We start from the raw sequence: 26,749 nt of genomic DNA, 5'->3' as shown, positions 1-26,749 counted from the left end.
ACACTGAGCAGTGTAATTATGTGGGTGCATAGCTTTAAGTGAGCCTGCAAGTGTTAGTTGCTGTTCCTTCTGTCTCGGTGGGGCCTCTCTCTCAGTGTAGCCCTACGAGCTGAGTCAGAGCACTTCCCCTCTCAGAGCGCAATGGAGTTCTGAAGAAGTTAGTGTATTTTTGTTTGGCAGTAAGGCACCTGTTGCTAAACTTACCAGAGTCTCTAGTGTGTTGCCTGGAGAGAGGACAGTTGAGGGGTGGACTACAAGTTGGGCAGGTAAGCTCACACACATGCACACCTTATAGCACCTGTGCCCAATTGTCACTATAGTAATGCAAAGACTTTGCAAATGTACTAAGGGTGCAAACCAATGCACGTTTAGACAGAAAAATGCCCTACAACTCCCAGCGTTCCCCACCCAGCACGGAATGCTGGGCGTTTTAGGACTTTTTTCTTTCTAAATATGTATAGGTTTGTCCCTAAATGAATTTGGAAAGTGTGCTTAGTTTGAACCAAGGCTCAGCTCTGAAAGATTTGAAGGAGAAACAGAGTGCTTCTGAACATGTGCAGAGGGCTTTCCCCTCACTGATGAATCACCAGAGCCCTTCTAAAGAAGAGGAGGCACTTGTCCCTGTCAGAGTGTGTGGAAGCCTTGAGTCTTTACTGGGTGAGGATGATCGTTCTCAAGCAGCTCAGTTTGGAGAGGCAGCACCCCCAAGACACACAAAAAGAAAGGCAGTGTGAGGGAAACTTGTATGGGGAGGGCTAGGGAAACGGGGCTGAGTTGGGGAAGCCAGTGGCGAATAACTTTGGGGGCCTGGCAGGACCAAGGGAGGGTAGTGTGGTAGATGAATGGTTGTGTGTGAATGGATGGGGATACATGTGTGTGTGTGAAAAAGAAAGACTTTAGGGTTGCTCCTGAGGGGGAGTGTGAGTGTTGGGGAGGTGATCCAGATGAAAGAGAGTGTATGTAGGTTTTATGTGTTTGCTGTGTGGGATCTTTGTGCATTGTCAATGTCTTGTGTGGGGTCTTTGTGTGTTTGGGGAGTCATCTTTCTATTTTGGGAAAATAAATTGGGGGAGAATTAGTTTTAGAAGAATTCATTTAGAGCTCATCTTGGGAAATTGGCTTGCCTGTGGCTATGGGACAAGAGGTCAAAATTGACAGATATTGGTATCATGTAAAGTGGCAAAACTTCATGATTTTTTTAAAGGTGTCTGTCTCTAGATTATATTTTCATGTGATCACACGTTCGAACTGGTAGCTTAAGCTTTTTATGATGTCATCAAGATAGCCAAAGCCATTCTTTTCTAACTTTACTCATTTAAGCTCTAACATGTGAACAAAGTGACTGATTTGAAAGTTTAAAACTGTGTTGGAAAGCTAATGAATTCTCTTACAAACAATTGTAATAATGACCTTATCTGTTACCATTTTCATGGTATAAGCCATATATCAAGAAAAAAGTTACATTTTACCCAGTGTACGGATAACGGACAACTTAGTGTTATTGCAAAGAAACATCTAGTAGTTTTGTGAGTTCAGCAGCTTCCAATATGCATATGTTTTTATTTACAAATGTTACAGTGTTATCATTCACAACTGCTAACATCTAATCTTTAATTTAATTTAATGTTAATGTTTATCACCACTGCAGTCATCTTCTGAGTCCTCAGGTTCAACTGGAAAGTCTACATCTGTGTGTTTTTTTCTGGTTGCTACATGACTGCAGTTTGCACATAGCAATGCAAGCAAGTCCATTGGACAGGCATGAGAAGTTTGGCAGTTGACAGGAATGCACACACTTGTATGGCAACATCTCCAAAACTGCAGTTGGTGCTGGTGGTTCATGTATCCAGGCAATGACAAAATTGCCATCTCTGTCATCCAACCATAATCTTTTGGGCTAAGTACATGTGGCTGGTAGGAATGGACAAGCTTACTGTGGTCCGGGACACACACTGCTCGACCAACACTGGCCAGCCAGCCAGCCCTGCTCACCATGCTCAGCAAGCGGTGCACAGCCACCCAATCCCTCACCAAGCCACCATTTTACATAAAAATGGCAGCTCAACCTTTTTCATAAAGGCCAATTTTACGCAAATGGTGGCCTTAAAGCGGCCATTTACATAAGATTACCGGTGTACATGGCCATTTACACCTGTAATCTTGCATAAATGGTCACTTTACAGCCACCATTTGCATAAAATCAGCCTTTACAAAAAAGGCCGAGCCCCCATTTTGCAGCTCCACGAGAGATCAAGGGTCTCCGTGCTTGCTTGACTTGGTACGCACCGAGTCGGGCAAGCATGGGGCTCTGCAGACTGACATCTGGGGGGCTGAGCCAGCAATTTCTCACTGGGCCTTGAGCCTCAACCAGATGCCCGCAACATCCCTAGTGGCTGGGTTTTTTAAACTGCATCTCCAAATTCCCACCTGGAAATTGGCCCTTAGAGTGTTCATGAATAGGCAATCGTTGCATGCTCAAAGCTGACTGGGCTCCATCTCTCCTTGCGTGGCACAAAAAAGTTCAGATCATAGGTCATTTACAGAAGTAGTGCAAATAGTTGGAACATACATTTCACAGGTGAATAGCTGTAATTTCTCAAACATCTCTCTAGAGATTTCCCATGACCTCCCTAGTTGACTGAACATCTCCTGGTAGTTCTTGTCCTTTCTCGTTAGCTTCAAGGAAGTCACCTTCCTCTGACCTGCAAAAGCACTCACAGTGTCACAGCCAGTGAAGGCGTGTAGTCAGGGCATCCGACACATCCTGTCCAATTGCACTTGTGAGTTTGTTCATATCAAAAAATCTTGTGCGGCTCTGTGAAACATGGAACAAAACCATGGGGCATTCCACTCACAAAGCCAACGCATAGTGCCAGTATGTTGGTGTCTTCTGAAACGACAATAGATTTTGTACCTGGCATTGCTGCATGAACTGTATACAGCAGCATTCTGTCAGCTTCTTCTTGGTGTCAGCTTCAAGTATCAGCTTCTTCTTGGGTAGACCTCAACTCACAGACTTCTTCCCAGTAGTCTTTGATGATTTTGAAACAGGCCTCCTCCCCTGTTTCGTCTTCCAACCTCTTCATGTACTTAGACATCCTCCACTGTTGCACCGAGAACTTGATGAGCTCAGACTTGTTAGATGAGTTGCACAGATACCATCTTAACTGCTGGATTTTGTAAGCTGGTGCAATGTTCTTCAGCTGCAGACTAGCATTTGTGGTTTGCTTTTATCTCTCAGCATCTTTGATAGAACTCTGTATGTTTTCTGCTTGAAATACATTTTTTTCCCCAACACTCTAGCAAGTGCAGCCTTTTAGTCTTCCAGAGTGATCCACCTCTATTTGCTAAAGCATGAGGCAAAGGTCCCAGAGGGTGACCTAAGACATCTCTCATATGCAACTGTCTACCTTGGGCAACAAGGACCATAAGCCCAAAGAGGTTTCTGTCAGCCTTGAATTCAACTTCTTTAGCTTTACCATAAATGAATACTATCTTCCTGTTAGCACTGGAATATGTTTTAAGGTTCTTTTTGGACATCTTTCCATGGAAGTTGGTAGTTGCAGAACTTTCTTCCAAACACATCTTCTTGAAATCCAAATACACTGCTTCTCCAATTTCATGAGCTGTGAGAAGATCATTGGCCACATCAGGGGGTGCTGCTACGCTAGTGGGCAAACTAGTCAAATCTGCCTGACCATGGCTCATTGGACTCAGCCAACTGTTCATCATTTAGCCAACTAAAGCTTGGATGTCTGCCTTATCTTTTTTTTATTCTGTTCAGATGGAAATCTGGATGTGTCATCCTACTGCGGTTTCAACTGCTTCAGAAACATGCTCCTGTATTCTGATGTCAGACCGTACTTACTGACAGCTCCTTGATTGAGACTAAATCTCTTTGTTCCTCCTGGGCCCAATCTACAGGCCTATTTAGTGCTGAGCGAGAGCACATTGAGGACATGCAAGGTGGAAAATCCACCTTGTATGAATGTTCAAGTATGTCTGGGTGCTCATTGGGCAGCCTGGTCACCTAGGCATAATAGTATGGAAGGTAGCATGCATAATTCAGTCTGTCATAAGCCAAGCACCATGGAACATTGCATGTCAGCATCCAGTCACCTTCACGTGATGCTCTAATTAAGCCCAGCAGAATTTCCACCATGTTGAGATAGGATACCCAAAATGCGGAGAGACTTCCATTTTCACATCTGAGGTAAGTAAAGTAGTCCTCAAAGAGTTCCATAATCCTTTTTTTTTACTTAATTTTTATTCTGCTTTTTATCTTTATAAATGAAATAAACCATGCCAACAACATAATCATGATCTACAGTTTCCAACATTACAGTATTCTTGAGGACACAGCAACAACCAGAAAAACAAAAAAAGGAAATATAAAAAGGAAAGAGAAGGATAACGGTGAAAGAACAGGAAAACAAAGGGATAAAACATTATACCATTGCCAGTATTACAATTCAGTACAGCCTAGGTAATCCATCTTATTTCAGTAACATATCCTCAGATTTATAGCAAGGAAACAGGCATACAATTCTTTTCCCCTAGCCATAAAATGCTTTTCAACTAACATATAATGGTAAAGCTAAAATCCACCAACCAACCAGGAATATTACTAAACATAGTCTCAAAATAATAACAATACTCATAATAATTAAAAGAAAAAGAAGGAAATTATTATGGATAAAAGAAAAAAAAGCAACAACAATCACTAGTATATTTTATACTAAAATATACACAAGTATATTTTAGATAGTATCATTTCTAAATACTGTATATATATGAGTGTGTACATTTCTATACACCCACAAACCAGAATTTTATATACAGTATATCATGTCTATTATTTTTTTAAAAAAAGGAGTTAAAAGGAAATGGAAGGGGGGGGAAACGGATAAACAATAATCTCTGGCATACTGCCCAGATCTTATAACCCAAACAAACCGACAAGCGATAATTGTTTATACATTCCCAGCTCATGGGGCTGCAGAGGATGTCTCCGGGGCTTTACCAACAAGCCAATAGTTCCATAATCCTTGAACAGGATTGCTGACCAAGGATTTTCTGCAGTGAAGCTGTGCATTTATCTTGGCAGAGGTTGTTTATGCTGTTCAGTATGTCATCCAAATATGCAATGTCTTCTGCATGCATGTCTTTTAACCATGACTGGAAACCATGCCATGCTAGCCACATAACTGTTTCATAAACCAGCTTGTGAAGTCTTATGGCACTTGTGACTTTCCATTACCCCTGCTACTGAACCTTCTGAAATTGTGCCTGACTCAACGCACAAATCACACAATCCTGCATCCTGAAACTGCTTGCCAATGATGGCCAAAAATGTGCATATGGTTTGAAATACACCTGTTCTAATTACAATGGTATATTTGAATTTGTCTAGATGCTTCCATGTGATTTTGACAGCTTTGGCATAAAGTGCCTGAAAAAGCGCACACACGATCTTGGACAATTGCAGACATTGCATGATGTTGATAGACTGGTTTAGCACCTCATATGCAGTTGACCTTTCAGTTGCTGGAGCATGTGTTATTGGCAAATAGCCAATATTGTCTTGCACTATTGGTGGCATCACGGACATGTAGGTTGAAGCCTGTCCTGCTGCTTGTCATGGTTCGACATGCGAGCCATGCAAAGCAGGGCAAAAAAATATGTTTGTGTTCACCTCTGCAGTATAAGTTATTGGTGGACCTTCCCTCTTGCCAGCATTGTATATTGGTAACATAAATGTCCAGCTAGAAATGCTTCTCTTCTTTGTTTTTACTACTTGAGGCGGTACAGAGGTGAACTGAGCCTGATCTCGTCTGATCTCGGAAGCTAAGCAGGGTCAGCCCCGGTTAGCACTTGGATGGGAGACCGCCTGGGAATCAGGCTTCCTGCACTGAGCAGGGGGTTGGACTCGATGGTCTTGTAGGCCCCTTCCAGCCCTATGATTCTATGAACTCTATGATTTAGGCAACTGAGACCCAATGAACTTTGGCTGCATGGCAATTCCGTTGACTCTATATGAGGTCCCCTTGCCACTGCATGTGCCCTCTAACCAGTCAAAACTGTCCCAGGCAAGGTAGTTGGGATTCCAAGGCAAATATTAGATGGAAGTGCAACATGTTCATCTGATATTGCAAGCTTTTGCATGTAGAGAGCTGTATTAATCTCTAGAAGTTGGGAGTATGAAATGCTGTGACCAAGTCGGTTGGGAATCTTGATAAGCTCTACATTACCAGAAGAAAACAGATGTAGACTTTGCAGTTGAAGTTGAGGACTCAGAAGATGACTGCAGTGGTGACAAACATTAAATTAAATTAAAGATTAAATGTTAGCAATTGTGAAATGATAACACTGTAATGTTTGTAAATAAAACATATATGCATACTGAAAGTTGCTGAACTCCCAAAACTACTGGATGTTTCTTTCCAATAACACAAAGTTACCTGTTATGCATACACTGGGTAAAATTACATGAAATGTGGATATGCTCACATATGTCTAACTATGGCATATCAAAATTAATGTACTCAAGCTATGGCTTGTTGGAAAGGTAAAAGTGTACCCTACAATTGTCTAATATCCTTTAGGTGCATATCTCAATCAGGTAATGTGTCATATGCAGTACACTGTATAAAAATGAGGGAAAATTTAACTTTTGTCTTGATATATGGCTTGTACCACACAATTGTAACAGATAAGGTCATTATTACAATTAGTTGTTTGTAAGAGAATTCATTAGCCTAACAACGCAGTTTTAATGTTTTAAATCAGACACTTTGTTCACAAGTTGCAGCTTAAATTAGAAAAGTTAGAAGAGATGGCTTCAGCCATCTTGATGACATCATAAAAAGCTTAAGCAAGCAGTCGGAACGTGTGATCACATGAAAATACGATCCAGAGACACAGCTTTCAAAAACTCATAATGATATTTTGCCACCTTACTTGATACCGATTTTTGGTGTGGCCCATGGACTAATTTTGTGACTCCCACCCCCATCCCCCCATGGCAGTCATTTTGTGACAGTATCCATAACATTTTCTCTAAAAACCAAATGTACCCACAGGACCCAAAAGGTTGGGGACCACTGTATAATGTTGGTTACACATAGTCTTTAATATATAACATCTTTTTGGTTGCATCCAGAAGGAGGGCTCCTAGAGCCACCAAAGAGAAGGCACTGTGCAGCTATTCTACCTTTTATTTTATTTTTTAACGGATTTTCTGCGGTAGGAGAAAAGTCAGAAAAAGCGGTGGGGAAACTTGGCAAGGTAACAAGTTGAAGATGATTATGTCTGTGCATACATGCACACACAGTAAAAGTCCGTGGATGAGGCAGGACGATGGCACCATAAAAGCCTCATCTGGAAGCACCCCCAGTCTCAGCACTGTTTGTTTTTCTTAGTTTTGTATTATATGTTTTCACAATCTGTCATCTTTGTATTCTTATTATATTGTGCTATTTTTAGCTTTCTGCTATTAGCTGCTCTGGGTTCAAGAAGGGAGGCATATAAATGATAAATTACATTTATGATAATAACCATGGGAATTTGCTCAAGATGTTAAACTCAGAGCTACTGAAGAAAAAATAAAGAAATTGGGGAGCAGTTTAAAATAAGTTGGGCATTCAAAATCCCCACAACGGTTTACTTTCTGGGGCAAGTATTGTACCTTACCGGCAACATCGCTTCTGGTTTTGTTTGGTTTCTTTGTTTTGCAGACAGCTTGGCTATGGCAACAGATCCCATGAGAGTGGCTAATAGAATGATGATGTTTGTTCCCCTAAATGGTGCCAACATAATGCAGGCAGGACAGGGGGTCCCTCCTACTGTTATCCAACCACCAGTGATGGTACAATATGTGCAATGTGGAGGGCAGCAGCTTGGAAGGCCCAGCAACCCACCTGAGCCGAGTCCGCAGACGAGGGCTTTGGAGAAGTGGCTCAGAGCAGAAGCCAAGATGCTGGGGGTAAGGTCATTTGATATCCGCTCCCATTCTGGTTCATGGCCATTTCAGTGGTTCCCCTGCAGGCCTGGTGGCAGACTGGCAGTGCGGGAAAGGCTAGTCTGACCAACGGGGGCTGAATCCAAACAGTAATACCACAAAAGGAAGCCTCTGTCAGCCTTTCCCAACCAAGGCTCCCCAGCTGTTGTTGGACTACGATTCCCATCATTCTGAACCAGTATGGACAGTGGGCATGGAATATGGGAGCTGTCATCCAACAACGTATGGGGACCCTGGGCTGGGAACCCACGATAGCTAGGCAGCTGAAATTTGCTGCACGCACAGTCCAAGGGCTTCTTCACATGGAGCTTTTATCCTGCAGTTGAGATTGCTCCTTCACGAAAGTTTGTGAGCTCTTTACTTGACGCCGTGACCCCCCAGGGCGTCTCCTGCACTAAATGCCCTTTGTTCCATTTTTAAATAGATCACAGATAATGAGCTATCAAATTACCCCATTGTGTTCTGCTTGAGTTCCCTCCTGAAAAGAGGAAAAGTGGCAAGAAGAGGAGCGAGATCAATGAAAGATAATGGAAGACTCAGATACAGGGAGAAGGAGCGGGAAAGGAAGAGGGTGAAAAAGGGAGGAGTTGTGATCCTGCATTTAAAACGGAAGCAGAAAGCCCCGTTTTAAATGCAGGATTTTAGGCTGGTGTAGAGATGCCCCAAGACACCTTGATTAGTAGGGGTGAGGTGGAACCCCCTTTCCTTGATAGGCTTGTAATTGGGGGTTGGAAAACTGAACTATTTTCCACAGTACTCAGAAAGTAGCTCAGTTTATTAAAAGCCAGTTTGGACCTTCCCATGGTGGTGTCTAATTCCCCCTGAAGGTCATATGACCGGGTCAGCTGATCGCATACGTGGGGCTTCTGGCTAGGGCTGGACTTCCTGTCTCAATGGGGGGCGGTGCAACTGTCACCTTCGAAAATGGGGCATGGTTTAGAGTTTGATACTCAGGGGATTAAGGTGCGTGTGGGCAATCATGTGTTTGTGTGAAAATATACAGTTACTTGGCAGTTGGCAGCCAGAGGGAATATTGGGTTCTTACATAAGCTAGGGAGACTGAGGGGTTCATCACACAGAGATTTTATCCTGCTACTGAGATGGCTCTCTCACGGAAGTTTGCAGGCTTTTTAGGTGATGCCATTACCCTCCATGGTGTCTCTGGCAATTTCCCCCAGCCTATCCCGTGTTTCCCCATATGCAATAAATGTGGTATTTTTTCCATCCCACGGAACAGGAGCGGCATGACCTTCCTGTGAAATTCATTCTCCAATAGCAAAAGAAACCAGTCTGTCTACCTGCTGTGGGCGTTTGTTTTCAGTTGCTGGGGACGCACGTGGTCAGGATGACAAAGGCATTGAGGATGGAAGCGGGGTGTGCAGAAACAGATTTGACAGGCGCGAGGGCAAGAATCGCCTCTTGATTGCAATGCCTGCCTCCGCTCAAGTCTTGCTGAGGAAGGACTTTCCTTGATTCCCAGGTCCCTGTAGGGATGGCGGAGAATTCCGACATGGATTCCAGTGAGGAATCCTTTATTTAATAACATTCCTTTATTTTTCGCCGTTCTAGCCTATGTAAATATTTACGTAGGCTAGAACGGTGAAAAATAAAGGAACGCAAATAGCGCCCACTACACTATTTGCATTCCCCTTTTTTTCACCGTTTTATCTTACGTAAATATTTACGTAAGATAAATCAGCCAAAAATAGGGAACGCAAATGGCGGCCGCCGTAGCCGCCGCCATTTGCGTATGCTGGGGTGTGGTTTTTTTGGTTAGCCATGATAGGCTACGTAAATTCTTACGTAGCCTATCACGGCTGCCTGGGTGGACGCAAATGGCGGCCGCTATGGCGGCCACCATTTGCGTCCGCAGCAGCCCGTCCGCGGCCGGAAATCCGGCTGCAGACGGCCTGGAGCCAGCCATCGAGGATTCCGGGAGGGAGGACCAGATCACCTACCCCCCCGTCGAGGATTCCGGGGGGAGGGACAGAGCGCCTCCCCCACCACCACAAACAGAATCCACGAAAAGGTAAGTGACTTTTGTACATCCCTAGGTGTCTGCCATGTAAATGCTTGAGCACATTTCTCAGTCAGAGGGAGAAGAGGGTAAAATGCCTCCCTGCAATGAAGGGAGACACATCTGATCCCCCACCCCAGCAAGCTCAGAAGCAATGTCCTCTGTTGATTCAGAGCACCCCGTTAAGTTTAATAGGGCTTACTCCCAAGTAAGTGTGCCGAGGGTTGCAGACGTACAGGGCAATCTTATGTCTACCCAGAAGTAAGTCCCATTGAGTTCAATGGGGCTTACTCCCATGTAAGCACCAAGGGTGGCAGTCTTGCGGCACAATCTTACACTTCATGTCTACTCAGAAGTAAGTCAGAGGTTTCCTGGGGGCTGTGAGAAAAGAGTACAGCAGAAGTTAAGCTATGGAAACACACACACCCCACTCCTTTGCAAACATGCCAGGGAGGGAGAAAGTCACTCCCTCAGTTCAAACCACATGTCTGCTGTGTAAAGGAGCCCTTCCTAATCCCATAAAGAAACCGAAAGCAGGAAGCTCCACAAAGGATGTGGATTTTTGTGGGGGGGTTGCTTAATGTAGAAACACCCTGAAACATTTTGTTCTGTTTCCCTCTGGTGGTAGGTTAAAGTCTTTTTTCATCTTCTTATATTTCATCAGTATTAGGATAAAAAAAATCTTCAAAATAGGTTGTACACATTATATTGGTGAATTCTGGGTAAAGAAGAATTACTGTTTAGGACTTGTGGTTAGAGTGTGGGACTAAGACTTAAGAGATCTGGGTTCTAGTCCCCCCTCAGCCATGAATCTCACTGGGTGACTTTGGGCCAGTCACTGACTTTCAGCCTAACCAACCTCACAGGGTTGTTGTGATGATAAAATGGAGAGGAGGAGGATCATGTAAGCCACCTAGGATTCCTTGCAAGAGGAATAAAAGGTGAGATATAAATGAAATAAACAAACAAACAAATAAATGAATGAATAAATAAAAGCAGTGCAATCCTATAAATGTCTACTAAGAAGTAAGCCCCATTGTCTGTAACGGAGCTTACTCCCAGATAAGTGTGTATAGGATTGCATCTTCAATGATCTGGTTGGATTTTTTTCCTACTTTTACAGTGATGTTCGAGATTCTAAGGTGTCAAATGCACATGTTTTCAGGTGGCAGGGTATTGTTTTATTGTGTGTGTGCATTTCCTTCCCACAGGCTATCCAGATCATAATTAGATTGATACACTTTGGCTTTGGGGCACTCCCACTTCTTCTTCTCACTGGATGGTACATGCCTTTTGCCAGTGCTGGAGGTTATCCCTTTTGGGGAGGATTAATTGTAAGTAGTGTGTAGGTTTGAATTTAGACCATGGATATTCACATTCCTGTTCAGCTGCTAACTCTTTGGATACAGAGAGCTAATGGCTAATAAACAAACCGCTGTCTCTATCACCTGCTGTTTAATTCCTGGAAAATGAAATGGGAATGAGATTATGATGAAGATAAATAACATAAGGAAACATTGTTGGCAATGAGTGCAAAGAACTGGGCATCTCCTATATAAAAATGTTGGTTCTCAACGTTCTGGGATCTGCCAAGAAACAGATCCCAGACCAAAGCTCTGTAATGATTTGGTTCTCAGTGGCTGGGGTCACCAGGAGCAAGAAACAGGTTTAGACATCTACTGGGGAGAAATGCTACACTTGGGGATAATATTCCATTAGCTGCAAAACTTGCTGTTCATCCTTGATATTAGATGCCCTGGCCCCACTGACAGAGAGCCCACAGAAGAGTGCCATGTGCCTCTGTGTGCAAAGCAGCACTCACACAAACAATACATATGGGGTCCCTGCAGTGTACAAGCACACACACACACCATCCATAATAATGACAAGTATGTTCCTAGTTCTAAGTAAGCATGTGGACTAGATGGAAGCCCCTTGGGTATGTTGATGGGGCCAGACTGAATCATACTTGCCCTGGCAGGCTTTCCTAAGGAATGTAGAAATCAGTATTTTGAATTTCACTGCTCTTTCCAATGATGATGCTATTCTTTGAGGGAGATCCCATTGCAGCAGTGGTGCTTGGTAGGTAGCTAGTTAGTGATTTAATAGCACACTGGCTACATCTGGGGCACATACCAGATGTTGGGTCAAGCGGCTGCCCAGATGTTTTCCCACTCAGGTCATGCATACATCTTTCTTCTTGAAGCAGCAAGGGCTCATTACATCCCAAGATCTTGCAGTGCAAATTTCTCCTGAATCAATTGCCCAGGTACATATGGTTTAACATTCATGGTTGAAAAGGCTGCTTCTCATATAAGAGTTACACTCACAAGTTCAAACATAGCATAGATTGCTAACTGAAACAATGCAGTCTCTTCTGAATGCATCTCTGTTGAAGGGTGAGAGGAAGAAATCATAGTCAGGTGGTCAATGTTTCTCCTTCAAAGGTGATGCTAGTTCTGGTGGTAGGTTTAACCAAGCCCCACTTGTTGATTCTCACTGCTAGGGGGACTCTTTGGTAGGCAGGAAGGTGGTTTGATGTCAAAGTTGCTGCTGAGAAGCTGGCTGAAATGACCACAGCACAGAACAGAACTCCCATCATAAGCCTTTGCATGTCTTAGCAAAACCTCAGTTATAGCTTCTTATTATTTTATTTATTATTACACTTATATCCCACCTTTCTTCCATTGAGGAACTCAAGGTAGCTACATGTGGTTCCTAGGTGGTCTCCCCTCCAAGCACCAACTAGACCCAGACCTGCTTAGCTTCAGCAAGGTGGCTGCCTCATGAGCCTTCAGACCATGTCTTGGGACCTTAAAGGCTTGGGATTTAAAAGGCTTGATTGCAAGTGCAGTGGGGCAGACGACACTGGCTAATTTCTTTTCGTCAGTGTGGTTTTCTAAGGGATAGAAGTCTTGCTTTTTAATAAGAAGCACTTCCTAGCTTCCTTATGGATAGGTGGGAAAACACAACCATATGTTGTTGGATTTCTTTAATGGATTTGCCTGTACACAGACTCTGTGTTTTACCTCAGTGTGCCATATGACTGCTGTCCATCTCTACATATTCATGAAACCTCATCTCAGTGAGGGTGGGAGAGAGGCCCATATAATTTGTACTTGAAATCACACTTAATACTCATCATGGAGTCAAGCCCTATGCAAATTGAAAAGCAACACCACCTCTTTAACAAATATGTTCATTTTTAAAAGGAAATGATTTTTTAGAATATATCTTTGGAAGTGGGTTGGGGCAAAGAACCTAGCTTCTGGAAACAGCTGTATTTTGGAAGCTGTTATGAAGTTTTTGAATTATAACTGGTAAACTGAATTAGATGGTTGGATTCTTTATTTTGTTTGTGACATCTTATATTATTTTTTACTTAATTTAAAAAAAAAAAAACCTCAGCTGACTTCAGTGATGTAACTTTGTGTAGAGAACTGGAATTAGAAGCCACTTTAGTGTAACAAATTTGGCCTAACTTTAGCCATACAACTCATACCAAATCTCCAGATCCACTTACTCATGGATTCCTGCAGTAGCTCTTAGAACTACGGAAAGCTGATTTAGTAGTTGTAAGGGGCATACACTTAGGTGTGGCACACAGCAGTGAGGCTTTTAAGATCAGTTAAGTATATTATAGCATCCATTTCCATGTAATCATAGCACATTTCATAAACTGCCTAAGTCCTAATATACCTTGCACTTGAACTACAGAATATTTCCCTGTATTTCCTTGCCCCATGATGAAAGAACTGGTGAACAGTTCTTCCTACAAACCTACTTTTGTAGGTAAAGTAAAATAGAGCATCTCAAGGTATAGCTCCTCCAACTGGAGAGCTGATTGAGAACATGGGGGTGGGGGGCTGTCCTGTTAAACAATCCACTTATTTATATATGTTCATGGATCTGCTTGCTTTGGGCCACCACTGATCAATTTCACTGCTCTTGTGGAAAGACTTGTATAGCACCAGAACTTGCCTACTGCCACCAGTCAAGGATACTGGGGGGGGGGGGGGAGCTGTGTTTGTACTAGTTCTACGACATGCAGAAATTCAGCTGTCGGAGATTAAATAATGGGGAAAACATCACCTATTGAATTTTTGCCTGCCATGCCACTATTAAAAGCAGAGAACCAGAGTCAGGAAAAAACATGGTATCATTACCAGGCAGCATTCGAAGTATCTCCCTGAACTTCCATAGTGTGAAAGCCAATTTGCTGCACTTATTTAAAAGGAAAGCAAGATTAATGGTGTTGAAAATTTTTTTTAACCTTTTTTGTGAACAGTTTTGGGGTGGTATAGAAATATAATGAATGAATGAATGAATGAATGAATGAAGTAATTTGTGGGGAGGGTAAAATTTATGTGAACTGCAGTCAAATGTATTTTCTTCTTCTTTCTTGTGGACAGTTCATTGCTTCTGGATCTCTGTCCGTGTCAGCTGAGAACCATCTGGAAACCTGCTTGGTGAGACAGTATATGACTTTTGTTCCACTTTTATAATGCTAGAAATGTCAACAAGTAACCTGCCTTCGTATTACAGCTCCAGGGCCATGTGTATCATCAATGTTATGGAGATGTGCATTTGATCTAAGTCAAAGATCTTTGTATGTCTGAGCTCTGAAAACCTCTGCAGCCAATGTAGAGCAGAGGGCAGCCATGTCCTAATCAAGTCCCATGCAGTGCTGCCATCCATATGCACCCCTGAACAGAGCAGTTGTTGTTGTTCAGTCTTTAAGTCATGTCCAACTCTTCGTGACCCCATGGACCGTAGCACGCCAGGCCTTCCTGTCCTCCACTCTCTCCAGGAGTGTGCTCAAGACATGAACAGCAGGCTTTGTCTCAAATGAAGACCTTCCTTGAGCAATGGAAAATGCTGAGGGGGTGAGGCAGCCTTTTGTTTGCCACTCCAACCTTGATCCAGTAGGCATCTTCCAAGGCTCAGGCAGGCACTCACTGGCCCCCTTCTGATGTTATCCTCATGGTGTGGGAAACACTGCTCTGCAGCTCTTTCCTGAATCATGAAGGAAATATCAGAAGCTGTTGGTCACATGGGAGGAGTCCACAATCTGTCTCTTTTCACATCAGCACTGCCCCAGTTTACTAGACAGGCAGCACCCCTCTAGTAATGAGAAGCCACATGGTAGACTCCTTCTATGTGACATGGGACTTCTTGCATCACCTCTGTGGTGTAGGAAGGAGCCACATTGCACTAATTTACACGCTCTGAAAGCAATGTCAAAAGAGGCCCATTCTTCCACTTCTATAAGGCTGAGGAATGATGGACAAGTCTTAGGGCAAGTGGAGATCCACTTGGAGATAGCTTTGGTCCCCCCTCTCCTCAAACCCAAATTGGTTGTGCTGTTAATATAGCATTGCAGTAGCATTTTCACCAGTAAAAGGAGCAAAATGTGTGCTGCATACAGTAGCGGGAAGGGAGGTCAGATACAGGAGAAAGATTCATCATTTTGCTGGGAGAAATGGAAAAATGCCTTATTTCCACCCCTGTTGGAATTTAGAAACAGGATGAATGCATGGGGGGAGTAGAAATGTAAAATCAGGCATACTGTGGTCCTTTGTTCAGTCAATTCCAATATCCCAACCATTCCTTTTTACTTTCTTAAGCATTTTATTGGCTTTCTGCTTGTTATCGTTCTAGTTGAGGTTTTTATATTCCATAGCTGCTTGGGATGAAGAAGGTAAGAGGTGTTTTAAGGTGTGAATAAATCTCATCGGTTTTCCTTTCATTTTTAAACTCTTGGCCTTCAAGATGTATTCAGTTTTTCCTCAGGGGAAACTGAGATCAAAAGACAAAGGATGCCACACAGTTTCATGTTTACAAATCCCTCTGCAGTGCCCTGGGCTGCTTTAGCTTTGTCTTTAGATTTAAATTTCCCCTGAGGGCAACCTCAGTACAGCTTGAAACTTAGGCTGTGTCTCCATCAGCTATTTACTCCAACCTGGCTGCGCAGTGAGGTCTCTGTGTTTCCATGACATCATGGCCATTCAGCACCAGCCCCACATTTTATCGCTGAAAAACCGCTTCTTCTGAGACTAGTTATAGTTCGACTTTTCCCACTTACTTTTCCCATTACTGACCTGTTTCCACAACCACACTGGGTTCAGTATCATCGTCCTGCCCATGGGGCGTGTAACCTGGCCTTTGTGGGTGTGTCGCTTGTGACCTCAGTGACCCAAACTTTTCCCTCCCCGTTTTCCAGAAGTTTCATCACTGTTTTGGAGCAGGATGCCAAGGGACCAATCTTTAAAACATTGAAAATAAGAACTAGGACACTAGCGTGTATAAGCCTACTATCACAGGCAAGCAAGTACTCCCTCTACAGCCTGAAAATCAGGTCTATCTCAGGACATTTCCCAGAACTACACGTGGGGAGGATCTACGGCTAATATTCCTTTGTGTCGTTTGGACCAGGGAAATAATGCCGCAAGCATCATAGTCTAGTTTTCATATTACACACTAAGTCACTATCTCATTATCACACTGTTGTGCAGGTCTTCGATCAATATGCACACCCTCTATGTCAGTATCTTCCTATGACTCTATCACTCAATCGCAAAATAGCACTAACACACATTTGCGCTATCGCACAATAGCACCTTTTCCGGAACAAAGCCCCCTTGACCTCAACTGGAGTCAGCAGGGCACCCCGGACTAATGTGCTATTGCGTGATAGTGCAAATGCGTGATAGTGCTATTTCGTGATTGATAGAGTGAGAGAGCCATAGCAGCATACTGACGAGGAGGATATGTGTATTGATGGAAGACTTGCACAATAGCGTGATAATGAGATAGTAACTTAGCGTGTGCCTGCTAGTGTGGCAACCTTAGGGGTGCCTCCTAATGCGGTAGCCTGCTATTTAGAGGGAAAGAGAAAAAATGGGCGGAATCAGGCATACGTCTGGGATGTCTACTCGGAAGTAACTCCCACTGTGGTCAATGAGGCTTGTTCCCGATATTTCCTTTAAGGGGAGTATTGCCTGGAGGGGGGAGCCTCTCTGATTGGTTCAGCAGCCCCTGCCAGTCTGATGACATTCACCTCCAATCCTCACACTGAACCCAGAAGTATGTTTCTGTCAGCGAAGGGGGAGAGGGAGGGGGGACTCAGCAAGAGGAGGAGGCAGGAACACAGATGAAGCAATCAGACCCAACCCAGACGTCACCCAGCCATCAAGAAAATAATTTGATTAGAGCACAGAGGAAACAGCACAGAGCCCCAGGCTACAGTGATAAGTCAGGACTTTAAGCACTGTGGAAACTGGAAAAAGAGGAGATAGGATTGGGGAAACATCGCAACAGAGTTGCTAGCCAGGTGAAGCTGATAGCGTGGAAACACGCCCTTAGTTGTCTTAATGAGCAAGTGTTTTTCTTCACATTGACTGGATGTTACTCTTCTTTTTAATGGAATGTGTGACATTAAAGAGACACATCACTGTCTCTCTTTCAGGTGTATTGCAGTGTGGGAATGAACATCACAAGTGCTGTATTGGCATTAATTGGTACCATTCTATATATAGTGGAGCTGGCTTTAAATCCAATAGTTGGTTTTTATACCAAAGATAATCCAGCACATGTAAGTGAACATTAAGAACTTTGACTATGTGAGCAAGATCCATGGATGGGATTTGCATGGGAGAGAAACCTGTAGATACATTGAGTTTTGCTAGCTGCTTTTAGTGCAGCAGTTCACACTACCACAAGAAGCACTGTGTAAGACATGGATTGTCTCTTTGACCGTGGGAACTGCTGTAGAGAAAAGAGCAAGCAAAACTCAAGCTGCGCATCCAGTTCTTGTGCCTGCGCATGCATGTGCCTTCTCTGTGTTTTGGTTAAAGGCTTAGAATCCTCGAGTTCTGGTAAACTCCGCAGTCTGGGGAAAATTTCCCTCCCTACCCTCCCTACCCACCCCCTATTGGCCTTCTTTCGATAAATGGCACGGATGATCCTGTCAGGGTGGACACTGAGCCCATAGAATCCCAGAGTACTTCTGATTCTGAGGAACAGCAGTCGCTCCTGGGAGAGGAGCGCGCTCCTCTTTCCCAGGGCCCGCAGCTGACGGAGATTCCTCCCACCAGCATTCCTAGATTAGAAAGCAGTCCAGGGAGTGACCGAGCACAAATAGCAGACTTGGTGGATGTGCGACGCAGACGCAGAGAGCGGCGCCAGATGGAGGGCGCGGAAAGGAGGCGCAGTGCCCGGTTGGCGCGCAAACAACAGCTGCGCCCAGAGGATCCAAGGGAAAAGGGGAGGGACTCTCCCTAGTCCTTAAGTTCAGGGGTCTGCCAGTGATTCCCTTTCAAATGGGGACCAACTGTTCCAACTTAGGGCATAGGTACTCTGCTACTCAGATCTAGTTGCTACCTGTAGAGGTGTTAAGTTGTAAAAGAAGAATAAAGCTTTGAAAGGAATCCCTTTGTCTGTGTCGGGTTTTGGCTACTGGATTAGACTGAGAGAAGCCTCCAAGGAGCCCTTGACAGATCCCCTTCTACCACCAAGTCTTCGGTTTTAATTTCTCCTTCATTGTGCACAACTCCAACTGTCAAAAACTATGCTGACTCCGTACTCGTTTAAAAACAGCATAATCATAGCATAGGGAAGGGCTTGGTGGGGGGGTCTTCCCTGGTCATTTTTAGCATGGATAATTGTGCAGTTATTATTCAGCAGTGCAGAATACAAATGTCTTTTCTCAAAACAGCACTTCTGTTACAGGCGAATTGCTTTTCCTCAGTACTCGCACTGCAAGATCTTGTCACTGGGAAAATGCCATTTTTCCTCAAAAACTAGCATGTCCGTTGCAATCATGAGTGCTGTCTGGAAGGTTGTTTAGCAGATGGCATGGACTATTATGGCATAGTGCCTGTGACATCACGGCATGTGAAAAGCACGCACACAGCTCCTCTGTCTCTTTCTCATACTCATGGGATGATGTGTTTTTGAAAAATGAAAGGAATGCAGCAAAAGCCTGCCGATTCACATGGCATTTCCAAGCATGAATGAGGCTCAAATAACATATATATTTTAGCCTTATCATTGCCCGTCAAACAGTTTCAAATGTCTGCCTGAAGCTGTGCTTTGCAGTGGGCCTATCTATATGGGGCATTTACTCCAGGACTACCGCACCCCCAAAACCATTGTGGGAGATAACACACACACCCTCCATAGCAAGCGTGGTTTTTCATGCCTTAAGAAGTGCTTTATTGCAAACTCATGTTGTGGCAGATGTTCCCATCATAGCAACTTCAGTGCAATTTGGGAGTCTGTGTGCCCTAAACTGCCTTCAGTGCAGGCTGGGGAGGACCAGTGCTGATTGGTGGATGGGAACATGGCATCACAGAAGGGTGGATACGAGCAGAGGATTGCCCAAAACATGTCTACGTGACAGGAACTCATTCCCTGCAATGCACTTTACCAAGTACAAGCGGAGGGGGCGGGAGAATCCCTTTGCCTGCTCTCTTTGCAATGTCCGGACCAGCGAATGCGCGCATAAGCGTAACGAGTTTAAAAGGTGTTCACCCCAAAAGGAACCTTCTTCCTGATGAGAATGGCTGGGCAGAAGGGGGGATCTGGCCAAAGATGTCTACCTGGAAGTAGCGCATTATCCTCCATTGCACTCCATTCAGCGCACGAGCAGGACGGGGGGGGGGGGGAGCCCGTTGTTTTAAATCCTTCACTCTTTCATAAGAGCAAAAGTATGAAGGGCTGCAGCACAGGTGCGGGGGGAGCGACACTGATTGTCGGAAGGGAAACCTGCTTCATGAAAGGGTGGACATGAGCCTAAGCATGGCTACTCAGAAGTATCTCATTGCCTTCGGTTGCACTTCGCTGAGTACGGGAGCAGAGAGGGGTCGGACCAAGGTACGTGCGCAGAAGTCGGCGTCGGCCTCCGCCTCCCCTCAGCTGCTTGCTTCTCTGCAGCAATGGAGGCAGCTTGGGAAGAGCACAGCCAGGATTCCCCTAGGAGCATTGCCCCCCTCGTCCCCAACAGGCAGCTAATAATTCCATGGAGTCGGCTGGGTGGTGAGGGGGGGCGAGCTCTCCTCCTCCTCGTCCTCCTCGTCATTGCCCCTTGGCCTCAGACTGCCCCTTGGCAGTCTCCTTTAGTGAGGGGAACTACTAGCTGGGGGGGGGGAGGTGGCGTGAGTGCCGGAAGAGGTTGACGGCACGTGTTTCCTCCTTTCCTTAAGAAGAGATCTTCACACCTGCCGCTAAGAAAGGGTGGACGTGAGGAGCGGGGGTTGGATAAACATGTCTACTCGAAGTAACTCAGTGCCTTCCATTGCACGTCACTGAGCGCGCAAAGCCTGTCCTTGAAAACTCCGCTCTTATGGAAGTGCGAAGGTACGCAGAGCCTGATTGTAAAAGCTAATCGCCCCCAAATGACCCCTAATCCTGCCGAGACAGGGTGGACACAGAGGAGAGGTGCCAGCTAAAACATGTATACTCGGAAGTAACTTGTCCTCGATTGCACTCCACTGCGCGGGGGTGGGAGCAAGCCTCTGCTCATTCGCTGCGCTGCGGTTCAGTTCTACCCGCTGGACTCCGCCCACCCAACCCCCGGCTCACACCGCTTCAGGTGCCGCTTGCCCTGTGAAAGCGGGGGGCGGGGGGACGACTGTAAACACCACTCTGCGGGCTTTGCTTGCCACGGGAGGAGCAAACCCAATTTCATGAACACTCGGATTTAAAAGGAATCGCCTCAGAAACCGCTTCCATGTAGATGGACCCGGTATCGCAAAACACAGACGTTCTAAGAAGAGCTCGTCCAAGGCTTTCATTACCATCATGGGTTTTACAATTTCACATTCAAAGAATAATTCCTGTCATTTGAATAAATGAAGCAACATTTTCACCACAGCCTCCAGCTCTTCCCTAGGTGAATTTTTTACTGGTGTTTTCAATGCAGTATTATTAATGTTGTTGTTAACTGTATTTATATAGGCTGACCAATAACATACATTATTCTCAGTAATGAGAATATAGGTGTTAGGACACTTCTTAAAGTTGCAGTGTTGCAACTGAATTAATTTGCCGGTTTGAGGGAGATGATGATACGTATTGTGTGTGCCTCTCTGCTCAGATGTCTGCAGCTACTGGTCTCAGTGCCCTGCTCCTCTTGTTCAGCTCACTGGAGTTCTGCATCACCGCTTTGGTAGCACATTTTGGGTGCCAAGCAAACTGCTGTACCAACGACACGGTAAGCATTTGGTATTTTGCTCAGAGTGTAAGCAGATCGTGTTGAAAAGCCAAAGATGAAAATGGTATGGGAGGGAAGGTTTCACTTGAGTACATGAATAAACATGAGTAAATAATGTCTTCCTTCCGGCTACTGTGGACTTCTTGCAGCTCTCTCTAAATCTTCCGGTAGTATCCACTGAGAAAGACAGGATGCTGGGTCCAGATTTGAAGTCTGACCCACTGTAGAAGTCCTCTGTTGCTTAGATATACATCCAGCATCTACAGCCTGTAGTGATAAGAAGTGATTACTCCCACTTTAGCTGTCCCCATCATATAACTAATATCTGCATGATAGCCGTCCTTTGGCATTAAGCGATGTGCCCTGGCAATACGATCAAAGGTATTTGTGCTGCTGAGTACAAAACACAGGGGCAGCCACTCACCATTTGAGGAACGCAGGTTCCCCTCTGCTTTCTCTGAGGCTTGTCCAGATAATTAGCTTACTGCGCAGAGAATGTTAGTTTTTATCTCTTTTCTTGAAAATCAGTTGCAGCACTTTGCCACAAAGATCCCCCCTCTGTCACAAGGCTACAAAATTTCCCAGCTTCCAAGAAATTGGGTTTTTGCTCCAGATAATGCATTCAGTACAATTCTGGCTTCTGTTTGTACCCCAGTTGGATATCTGTGATGTGATCAGTTACTAGGGACACATCTCCTCCACCTGATACACACCATTTCCACATAAAGGGGTGTGTGTTTTTTAAAAGGGGAAGAGGGTCCCTCCAGATTGTTTTCAGCTTTGATCAACTTGGTGAATGATCTGCACCAGGAACTGGATAGGGTGAGCATATCCCTGTTAGTTCCACTGGACCTATCAGCATTGTTTAATACCATCAGCCATGGTATCCTTCTGGAGCACCTCTTGGTAATCAGTTCCAGAGGCATAATTTTCCCTTGGTTCCAGTCCTTCCTTAGAGGTCAGTTCTAGAAGGGGATGATTGGGAACTCCTGTTCAGCATCTGGGCTGTTGGTGTATGGTATCCCTCAGCAATTGAGTCTAACAGTTACATGGAAGTGGAACTGCTAGGAAAGGTTGTCTGAGGATTTGGAATGTGTTGTCACCAATATGTGGATTTCTCTCTTTCATCCAATGCCAAGAAAGCTATTGAGGTTGTAAGCTGGTGCCTGAAGGTACAGGCTGTTTCAAAATGATGGACCCAATTTCAAAGCAGTATATTTCATGATGGCAACATGTTACAATTACACCAAAAGTTACAAATGGTTTAATGAGTCATCAAGTTTTACTAACCATTTTATAAATGCTCTATGTGCCCTCCACCTGCTGTACGGACAATATCGAGACGATAGTTGAATTCGTCCCAAACGCCTCTCAAAGTGTCTTCTTCCACTGAAGTCACCACTGCCGTGATTCTCTTTTTGAGGTCATCCAGATTAGTCACTAATAGTGGCACAAAAACATGTTATTTGATGTATCCCCACAAGAAAAAGTCGCAGGGTGTAATGTCTGGAGATCTTGGGGGCCAAGAGTGTAGTGCCAAGTCTTGGGGGTCCCATGCAGGCTATCCAATGTTGAGGCAGTGTGTCATTTAGAAAATGTCGAACCTGCAGGTGCCAATCTGGCGATGCTCTGTCTTGCTGAAAAATGAAGTCATCGGAATCTTCATTAAGTTGTGGAAAGAGCCAATTCTGCAGCATTTTGAGATACGTTTGCCCCGTAACTGTGTTTCCCTCGAAAAAGAAAGGGCCATAAACCTTCTTTTGAGAAATGGCACAAAACACGTTCACTTTCGGGGAATTACGCTCATTCTCTACGTTTCATATGGATTCCGTAATCCCCAAATGCGCACATTGTGACGGTTAACTTTACCACTTAGATGAAACGTTGCTTCATCACTAAAAATCAAGTGCAGTAAGAAGCTGTCATCCTCCATGTTCTGTAACATTGCATCACTAAATTCTACATGCTTTCCTTTGACACCTGCACGAAGAGCCACTACCAATTGCAACCGGTATGGCCTCATGATTAAATGTCACCTTAACACACGCCGGACAGTCGTATGAGAGATCGCAAGTTCTTGGCTGGCACGACGAGTGGACTTGCATGGGCTACGGTGAAGACTCTCTTGAATTCTCACATTTCCTCTGAAGTGCGTGGTCGCCCTGTGCTTGTCCCCTTACATAAACAGCCTGTTTCCTCAAATTGTCGGTACAAATGACAAATGCTCTTTGGCATTGGCGGATCCGTGCCAAAACACTGTTGAAACACACACTGCACTGTGATTGCGGATTCAGTCTTGCTGAACTGCAGAACGCAAAACGCCTTGTGTTGCAGGGTCGCCATCTTGCGAATGAGGCTAGGGGCTGTTTGTGCACTGAGAGAGGCATCTAGCAGCAATCATTTGAAACCCTATGCCCCACCCTTTCAAGTGGTAAGAGTTTCATTCATGGGCGGTTCGTGGTTGCAGAGATATAGTGATTTCAAATCGGGTCCATCTTTTTGAAACATCCTGTAGTAATGGGCTGAATGAGAGCTGGTACATTAAAGCTCAATCCAGATAAGATATATGTGCTTGATGTTCCTCTGGTCAGGAGGAAAGCATCCTGGCTTAGGGATTCACCCTGTTTTGTATGGGGTTTTGCTTCCTTTTAAAAATCAGAGTGACCGTTGGATAATTATGACAATGAAAATGTCTAATACTGAATTATTTTTTCTGTGTTTCAGACCATAGTCTATGTGCCCTGCACTGTCATTGGAGATAGTGTGACTCCCACTGCTCCTCCAAGCTCTGATCCTGTGACACTTTCTCATCAGAGTGAAACTTCATAAAGAACCTGAGAGAAGCAGTGATGTAGGCAGAAAAAACCCCAAAATAGAAACTTTTCCCGTGCTCAGTTTTTTCCAGGGAAAACGTTCCATCCCATAGGTTTATTCGTAGCAGTGAATGGATGTTAAGATATTAGCCCTAAGGATATTAGCCCTAAGGGAATCAACTTTTTACCTCCCCAGACCCCCTGGACATTTTTGATAAATAGCTCAAAAGATTCAGCCCTTTGTTGTCAGTTCTAAACCCACCCAGCCAGCCAAACACCCAAATCAGGGTTGGTTTGATGCACAGTGCACCGCTCAGAAGCACGCCCTAGCAAAAGCCAAAAGGAAGTTGAGACATGAGGACACTTCAGAAAATTTCAGTTTTTACTAGGGATGTACGAAAGTCACTTACCTGTGACGAAATTTGATTCGTGGGGGGGGAGGTGCCCCATCCCTCCCCCCCGAAATTCTGGCCGCGTGGGAGGCGCCCCATCCCTCCCGCCGCAAATCCTGGCCGGCCGGGACTGCAAATGGCAGTGGCTGTAGCCGCCGTTTGCGTCCCTGCAGTCAGCCATGATAGGCTACGTAAATGTTTACATAGCCTATCACGGCTGAGTTTAAAAAAAAAAAACGCACGTACTCACATGGCAGCGCCCATGGGCGCCGCCATTTGCATACGCACTTTTTTTGTGGTTTTTTAACTCAGCCGTGATAGGCTATGTAAACATTTATGTAGCCTATCACGGTATTTTTTAAAAATCTAGCCGTGATAGGCTACGTAAATCTTTACGTAACCTATCACGTTGTTTTTTTTTTAACTTGGAAATGGCGGCAGCGGCAGCTGGTTGGAAGACTGGCCGCCGCAGCCGCCGAACCGGAGCCGCCGCCACCAGGGAGATTCGCCCAAGGTAAGTCCCGTCCCAGGGGGTGGCGGGGGGTGGCAGACCATTTCGCCACCGATTTCGGGGGGCCGAATGCGCTGGCATTTGGCCTCCCCGAGATTCGTGGCGAAATTATCTGACATCCCTGGTTTTTACATATATCTCCGAAGAGAGTATAAAAATTTATTACAGTCAAAAAAGGATGAGTGCATGTGACAATCATGGATGGAGTTAGCTCTGGAAACCTTAGAAAGGGACTCATCCAGATTCTGGGCCCTGGTAGTAAAAGGGACAAGAGGTTATAATGGCCCTATTGATAACCAAATTACATAATCGCAGTGGCATGCTCATTTTTCTTCATTTTTAAGCCACTTCCCCCTCAGGATCATTGCAGACCCCCCTTACAATACAAAATATTTGGTCCTCTCCTCTTGCTATGAATGGGATCCTGTCACTCCAGATGAAATAAATGTTTTAATTAAATCTTTACCTGTAAAAAAAAAAAAAAAAAGGCCCCTGGAGAGCATATGCTCCCAGGAGAATTGTTTAGTGCAAATTCTGACTGGTGGTATCCAGTTCTTACTACAACATTTACTTATATAAACCATCATGGGAGAATTCCTCGGGGCTGAGGAGTAAGTATAGTGGTCCCAATCCATAAAAAAGGTTCTAAGGCCAATCCAAATAATTTTAAACCAATTTGCTTGCTCACTGTTATTTCTAAACTGTATTCCGAATATTTATTATGTAGACTAGAGTCCTGGGCTGCTGAAAATTCAATTATTGCTGGGTTTATAAAGGGAAAGTCTACGATAGGTCAATCCTTTGTACTCCATCACTTGATTCAAAAATATCCTCAAGATGGTAGAAGAGAGTTGTTTGCTGCCTTTGTGGGTTTTAGTTCCGCCTTTGATCTTATAGACAGAAGCCATCTATGGCAAAAGTCATCTGCCACAAATATTGACAGATGGCTCCTGTACTTAATACAAATGCTCCACTCTAATACCTCTCTTAGGGTTAGACTAGGGGCAAATGGGTTCATACAATCATAGAACAGTAGGGTTGGAAGGGGCCTATCAGACCATCGAGTCCAACCCCCTGCTCAATGCAGGAATCCAAGTCAGAGCATCCCTGACAAGAGGCTGTCCAGCCTGATCTTGAATGCCTCCAGTGAGGGAGAGCCCACTACCTCCCTGGGTAATTGGTTCCATTGTCATATTGGTCTGACAGTCAGGAAGTTTCTCCTGATGTTCAGCCGGAATCTGGCTTCCTGTAACTTGAGCCCATTATTCCGGGTCCTGCACTCTGGGATGATCCAGAAGAGATCCTGGCCTTCCTCTCAGTGACAACCTTTCAAGTACTTCAAGTACATATCTCCCCTCAGTCTTCTCTTCTCAAGGCTAAACATGCCCAGTTCTTTCAGTCTCTCTTCAGTGGGCTTTGTTTCCAGTCCCCTGATCATCTTTGTTGCCCTCCTCTGAACCCTCTCCAGCTTGTCTGCATCCTTCTTAAAGTGCAGTGCCCAGAACTGGACAGAGTACTCCAGATGAGGCCTAACCAGTGCTGAGTAGAGGAGAACTAGTACTTCCCAGGATTTGATCTCAGAAAATATACCACCTGACAGAGGTGTGCGACAGGGATGTCTTTTGGCCTGCTTCCTTTTCAGTTTTTATATCAATGACATTGTACAGGAACTGTGTAGTTTGGAATATTTCCCGGGCTCAGTTTTGGATGGCAAGCTCTCAGTTCTTTTGTATGCTGATGATATTGTTATAATTCCTACCACATAAATTGGGATGTGGAGG

General features: G+C 44.6%; 1 protein-coding gene across 2 annotated transcripts; it reads left to right on the top strand.

Moving 5' to 3' along the window:
* Window positions 1-25,455, top strand: LOC146357969 (membrane-spanning 4-domains subfamily A member 15-like). Of its 2 annotated transcripts, XM_084859517.1 has the most exons (7): window positions 15-266; window positions 7,737-7,984; window positions 11,249-11,371; window positions 14,450-14,506; window positions 17,506-17,631; window positions 21,136-21,252; window positions 23,977-25,455. In XM_084859517.1, the coding sequence occupies exons 2-7, from the start codon at window positions 7,748-7,750 to the stop codon at window positions 24,079-24,081; spliced, it is 765 nt and encodes a 254-aa protein (XP_084715643.1). In that variant the 5' UTR covers window positions 15-266; window positions 7,737-7,747; the 3' UTR covers window positions 24,082-25,455. The 2 variants fall into 2 exon arrangements, with proteins under 2 accessions (XP_084715652.1, XP_084715643.1); XM_084859526.1 differs by lacking the exon at window positions 17,506-17,631 and having other exon boundaries at window positions 1-266.
* Window positions 25,456-26,749: the final 1,294 nt, after the last annotated feature.

This window comes from Heloderma suspectum, chromosome 1, assembly GCF_057233095.1.
Source record: "Heloderma suspectum isolate Gila_16-S chromosome 1, 16-S_ref, whole genome shotgun sequence".
NCBI classification, from domain to species: Eukaryota; Metazoa; Chordata; class Lepidosauria; order Squamata; family Helodermatidae; genus Heloderma; species Heloderma suspectum.
This window is presented reverse-complemented; position numbering and strand designations above follow the sequence as displayed.